The sequence below is a fragment of the Sphaeroforma arctica genome, assembly GCF_001186125.1.
Source record: "Sphaeroforma arctica JP610 unplaced genomic scaffold supercont1.1242, whole genome shotgun sequence".
NCBI lineage: Eukaryota > Ichthyosporea > Ichthyophonida > Sphaeroforma > Sphaeroforma arctica.
In genome coordinates, this window is record NW_014039316.1 from 2,642 (window position 1) to 9,804 (window position 7,163).

General features: G+C 40.2%; 1 protein-coding gene across 1 annotated transcript; it reads right to left on the reverse strand.

The window, feature by feature from the left end:
• Positions 1 to 4,045: 4,045 nt before the first annotated feature.
• Positions 4,046 to 4,513, reverse strand: SARC_10419 (hypothetical protein; the record flags this gene model as incomplete). The annotated part of the gene is made up of 1 exon (XM_014295539.1): positions 4,046 to 4,513. The coding sequence occupies one exon, from the start codon at positions 4,511 to 4,513 to the stop codon at positions 4,046 to 4,048; it is 468 nt and encodes a 155-aa protein (XP_014151014.1).
• Positions 4,514 to 7,163: the final 2,650 nt, after the last annotated feature.

Consider the following 7,163-nt stretch of genomic DNA (forward strand, 5'->3'; position numbering starts at 1 on the left):
TGTATGTATGTATGTATATATATATATATGTATATATATATATACATACATATACATATATATATATATATATATACATACATATATATATATATATATATTTATACTCATCAGAACTGCACGGTTTAAATGCGAAGTACGAGCAGTCGCTTACCTGGACCATCGCACGGGCTGTCTCGAATGGGGCGTATGTTGCCAGGTCGTTGATGGTACAGATATCTGTCAAGGAGAGTTGAGTATGTACCGAAGATAAAGAAATGCGACAATTATTTATTATTGTATTCATATTGGGGGTTTGACTCATAAATGGTGGTGGTTGTGATGCTGTTTTCGAATCACGTGGTTAACATACGCACTCTCAAAGCCGAGGACACGCCAGTTGTACACACAACAATACTACTTCTGCGACAGACACAGACCCTTGCAAATCACTCTGTGCACGACACAAATGACTCATCACTACAAATAGCTCATCACTACGAATGACTGACCTGAGTGGTTCAACAGACACAAATGACTCATCACTACAAATAGCCCATCACTACGAATGACTGACCTAAGTGGTTCAACAGAGCCTTTCATTTTTCACCCAGACCGATGAAGAGAGTCACCTGATGTAAGTCGTAGATCAGAACAGCGTGCAAGAGAGATATACAGTTTTAATACCAGTGCAGTCATATATAAACTGGGTAGCTCAACGATCGGAGTGCATTTGCTGGCTACAGACTGGATATATTCATGGGTGTGCTTGTCTCGATTTAATGTGGCTTCATACTGATAAGGATGTGTGTAAGTTTCTGTGTGTCTGTGTGCGTGCGTATTCGGTCATAATATGTCGTGCATTATTGTTCGCACTCGTAGCAAAATCCATGCACAAATGCGAATAGTCTGCTAGAATTGTCTGGATAATACCTGCAAGTATATGTATATACCAGCCAGTGTCACATAAGGCCATACCACACCCTTACAAACACGCACGCGTGACCCTTAAACCGTCCAGCTACCTCGGATTGCAGGATGTCGTTGATAGTGTGCGCTTTATGGTAGTCCTTGTGGCTCGGAGCGATCATGTGTCGTATGGGGGACATCCCTGCGTGAACAAGTTTTAGAGGTCATTGTATTTGCATTTGTATTATTGATATATTTTCGAGATGTATATGTCACACAGGAAACACGTACGAGAACTAGCTGTGTTGTACGTGTGTCTGTATCGTCTGCTCGTTTACTTGGAAGTGACATCCTTACGTATGCGATGTTGATAGCTACTAATGAGCATATATTATGAAACGGTTTGTGTTTAACGCTCGCATACAAAACGTATGACACCAAAATATTAATATGGCCCTATCGGCAGGTTCACTACTAATAGCGTAGCACTGGGTTTTGCGGAGCACTGGGTTTGTTGTTTACATCGAGAAAGGGTGCTCTGGTCTATTATCATTATCAATATACCCTCCCTATGGGCTGATGCTCTGCTTTACCCTCAGCTAACGGTATCACCATTCTAATTTATCCCTCGGAAGGTAGCACAAGCCTCAGCCTGGATTTGAGTATCATACCGAGAAAGGGTCCAGCACCTGCAACCCCTTCTTCCTGGAACGCTGATAGCTGCTTAAGTGCCTAGTGACCACGGAGAGGGGACTAATTAGACAGGGAGATTACGTACAACAGTACTGTACAGAGTTTGAACACAATAAAGTTAAAAAATAGGCGACATGTATTGGTGCTACTCTCCCGGGGTCGCACTATACCAACGTCGTACCAGTGGGTAATTGATACTACAAAAACAGTACGACTGTAGCGTGATACGAGTTAGCGAAGACGCGCATGTTGCCATCTGAGTACCAGTGTCGCGTGCATTGCACTTGACACGTACTACAACCAGCTCACATACACTTCCTCGCCCGACTATGTTATGATGCGATCAGATCTAGATCTCAGACCGTATCTCTATAGTGAAAAAGCACAGTTCTGAATGACTGAAGGTTTCGGGCCGATCCTATATTGAGGAATACATTGCCATGATAAACATGCGATCCGTCAAGACTCGAAATCGGTTGCAGGTAGCACCACACACCCATGCCCATTGTCCATATCTGTAGTGTGCGAGTTCATTGATGTCATCCACTCCCAGCTCCTTCCAGTAGTCGCAATCTTTCTGTTGTGTGCAGAGTTGGTGCAGCGTATAAGCAGCATTCATTCGTAGTGTTTCGTTCGACGCCTAATGTTTCGAATCACGTAAAAGTGGGCTTATTGAACAAATACATAAGTGCTAACGGTAGAAGAATTCTCACACATTTCTTAAAATGTCTCATAGAATAACTACAACAAAACAGCCGCATAGAACAATTGGTATTTCTATACATTGTGTCCCGGGTACATTTATAGCTATAAAACGTGTCCTGTGGGTTTGAACGAGCTAGAACCCGATTATGTTCTAAATGTGATTTTCACTATACAGACGGGAGTGCGAGGTTTAATGTAATGTTTGCAACAGGTTCCAGGAGCACCTAGAAAATGCACTATAGAACAAATATGTTTGAAACCGTTTAGCAATGCAAACAGAACAAAATCACAATGAATTGCAAACCGTGACATGAAATTAAACGTTTTTGCATCCTCTTGGATACTCTGTGACACGTACCGTTCCGATGCAACTCAAAGCCGATAGCTTTACGAACTCCAATTTGGCAGGGTCTGATTCTCGAAATTCCTGCTTTCGCTCAAAACATGAAGCAGTGACGAGAAAATGCAGACATATGGCTATAAACCCCGAACGTGCACAGGTATTGAGCTCACTATTGCCGCATGAATATATATTCAAACAGCGAAGGCTTTATAAAACCAGAGTGCACATCTCAAGTCTACTGTAGCCTATAAAAAAATATCAAGCTCATTCTACTAGCTGCGAGTATACAACTAAGAAATGTATTCTCATTGTGCATCAACGACTAGTAGTATACATATAAACATATTCTATACTCATATTGATATACGCAGCCTGAAACAGATGAAGTATACAGTATCAAGTGGCTTGAAGACTATGCGGCAGATGATAAGGGGCTATAAATCTTGGAGAGTGAAATGTATTTCTTGACTGCAAAAGATCTCTCGGCGTAACAGCAAAACTCAAGAGAAATGTATGTGTGTGGTCGTCAGGGTATCCACTCCAGTCCAGTATCGTGTGTGTACTATCACACTGCACTCTGAGAATAACACTCGCGTATACCTTCGCCAATGCCAAATTGAAATTTGGTACAGATGTCGCATTGGGTAGCACGGTGGCAGTCATCATCGTGACGAACGTATGAGGTGCAAATATTGTGTGCAATGTTGGATATGTGTGCATACGCAGTGAATGATACATGCGTTTATATACAACTTTGTATCTTGACAAGCAAGGATTTCTCGAAACTATGTTCACATCATAACGAAAACCAGTATGCTACTATTGCAGTGAATGAAATCATGCCTCGTAATTTCCTATTTCGTTTTCTCATAGCCTGTCCCAGTATCATACCGTTAAGCCGCCTGCGCTTGAAATGAAAATGTTGTTGAAATATTCATCTACTTTAATTCTACTTCCATGTATATGTGCACATCGATGTCATAATAGTCCCTGCGGACCACGTTATAGATTTTAAAGCCAGTATAGTATTCTAAAACTTTATTACACAGGAGAAGTAAATATTTATATTCTGGGCTTTTGTCACTCAGTGATGTTTATTTGTAATTTTAGTTAGCAAAAGCCGATCATGTGTCGTGGATTCGTATTAAGGATCAAATATTTGCCTTTGTACTACAGTTGCACGTTCACTCGATTCGAACAGGCCGAACGCGATGCAAATATCGATATCATCTGTACAGACTCTGACTCCCAACGTTTTCAGTGTTAGCTACCTACGTGGTATGACGGTAGTCAGTATGTGCTTGGATGACTGCTCAGTTGGGTGAAGGTAGATTGGCTCTCTATTAAACATACTTTCATCAAATAACATTGCTTTTACAAACCTCTGCTGATAAATTGAAATTCTGATATAATGTATCATGACGCGTCTTTTGTTTTGCCTGTGACTGACCGCACCAAGACATCTCGTAGGTGGCTGAAGCTCTGGCTCCGCCTCCTTCTTCGCTCTGAGTTAATTTCAGATGATCGCTCCGTGTTGATTTCAGATGATCGCTCCGTATTGATTTCAGGTGATCGTTCCACATAAGACCATCGTGCCATCCCGGCGGCCCTTGGAACTGGCGCATCGCAATTAGATCGCCTATAATGCTTTAATCTAATTATACTACCTAGGGATAGCGCCTGCTCAGGATTCACCACACATGTGCTGGCAATTTGAAGTACACTTTCAGGCCCGGGTTCACTGCTTCTACGCACAGCTGCCAGGAGACATGTGTTGGATTCATCAGCGCTATCATCCGAATAGGGTAGTAGCCTGTGCTCCTCGTCTATTGCGCTCGGTACACCAGAAACACTTGCATACGCTGACAATTTCACAACAGTCATATTGCAAGTATATGGTGAATTCCAGATTCTATAAGCTGTTTTTGAGTTTATAAAGTATAATTTGACTTGCACCACAGTACGAGAGATACAATAGTGAATAGAGAATAAAATTGAAATACATATAAATATATTCAATACTGGCTTGTCTAATTTAGAAGGCTATGCAAATATGAAATAAATGCATACCAAATATTCTTTCTTGCTTTTAGAAAAATAAATACTATAAAAACAAATATTCATGATGAGAGCAACAGTCAAGAGAGTGACCTCGAAAATTGAATAAAGTAAAACATGAGACGAAATTTTTAATCCCCCTTCGGTCTTCTTGTCCTTGTGGTATTGTATATTTTAGAAGGCTATGGTGGTATGTATTAATTTTTCATAGAGTTAATTCAGTATTTTGCTCTGCTGCGGCGAAAGTCGAGACTGGAGCCAGGAGCAGCCAAGAAGCAGGAGGCAGTGGCAGAACCTGAACTGGAGTGACTCCGTGACTGCCAAGTGCCAGCAGCCAGACCCAGTGTCCCCCAGTCTGACAGTCTCACACAGCCAGACCCAGAGTCTGACAGTCTGCCACCAGCCCACAACTCGTCAGTTGTTATTGATGAACCTGGTGATTTTTATTACTTGCCGATATAAGCATTAAAGTTACAATTTTTATTTCATACATGGTCCTATGGATCTCAGATGAGGTGTAATTTCTAGGTCCGCGGATTTGTCCCCAGTTATGGCTGTTGAGCGCGCCAAATATGACCGGGCTCCGAGTTCCTATTTTCTATTGGCTATACCAACCGAATAATATATTCAGTTTGTTTTCACTTTCCGGCAGTATCGGGTATCCACAACTCATTTCTCAGTTCTGGACTTCTCGCCCCTACATGAGAATTAGCACCGTATACAATCAAAAATTCAAAATCACAATCCACTGGCGCTAAGTTGTAGAAAACAGGCCGTCGGTTGGGAATTGGATATGCGTTATGAAAATCATGGCGAGCTTATGATTGGTCGACACTCTCAATATAGCCCACTTCGTGGATTTTAGGTGCACATACGAAGTGCAATTTTTGAAATTTCGATGGGCATATTTGAGCTACATAACCGTTTAAAAAAAAAGTTTATAGAACATGAAAATAGGCGTTAAAGTTCGATTTTTATTCAGTATACACGTATGTAACGTAAAATATTCACCGCAAAAATAGCGAGCCCATTGACTTGCCTTTTACGAAAAGACTAGCCTTTGAAAGGTAATCCGTAAATTCTAGGGGGAAGATTGAAGATCCTAGTTGATTTTTCAAACGAAAAAGTGTATACACGTACTACACGACAACTACACGTATATGTGTGGGCGTGTGGCGCTTTTCAAAGTGTGGCCAAAATGGTTTTTGTCTAAATTTAGAGGGCTATGTTTTGAGAGTAATAAAATAAAATAAAATACGAAAATACCTATGTGTGAACTTAGTACTACGTAGTAGAGGGGTTTATAATGTTAAATGTACAATGTAGTAGAGGACTAGAGGCTCTGGGTTTTAGAGTAAAATAGGCCTAAAACGATTTCATTGGATGTACATACAAACTACATTGTTACAATGATGCCCATTTGCAAATTTGCAATTGGTTCCAAAAATCAAAATATGAAACAAATAACAGCAGAAAAAGAAACCCAATAAACTACTCCCATTTTTTTTTACAAAACAAGTGTCAATTATTTCTTCAATTTTTCTAAAGAAAAACAATGGCGAGAGGTGGGCTTTGCCCACCATTGTTTTTGTTGGAGCCCAGAACCCTAAATCCCTAAACCCCAAACCCTAAAGTGGTTCATATAAACAAACTATCAACATTGAAATCTGAACCGAAACCTTAAATTTATTCATTAACGAAATAATAAATATTAAAAAAAACAAGATATCATAGCATCCTAAAATAAACAATTTTTTTTAGGAGGCTATGAAGATATGTGTTTTAAAAACAAAAATGCGTTCGGAGCATACTGACATTTTACAGAGTATGGAAAGTTGGAAACCCGCAAGAAGAAGCACATAACCTTCATTTAAAATCCGATGATGCAGAACTTTGTATTATTTCATATCCTTCTCGTCTATTTTTTTAGTACGCTATGAATATTTGTACAGCACTTTTAAAAAACCCCCCACGCAAGAGTCATCATTCGATATTTTTGGGGAACAATATTTTGTTTTTACTTTTTTTTAAAACAAATACTGTAGTTCCTCACACATGTACTACTCTCTATTCTGAATTCTCTGAGTCTCGACAACGCCTCAATTCTGATCTCCCTCCCCCGACTTTTATCTATAAATATGACACCCCCGTCAGTCCGTCACTATAAAATTATGTTTAGAGATCAGCGAAACGACGTGAGAGAGCGCTGTGATGACACATCGGCAGGACTATAGAAGAATATTTTGAAGCACTGGACGGAGTTAGATTGGATACAATCAGACTGATAAAGGCTTGACGCTACAGCTTGCGGAGTTTGCAAAGAATACACATCACATCGTCGGATGCCTGAGAATGTGTACGACATTGTCACAGCCGAGATGACTGCCAAGAATTGAAAAGATTGCTAATAAAATAACTCTATGTATATAATATAGCGATGTATCTGTTTATTTATTGACGTACACAGGCTTCAAGA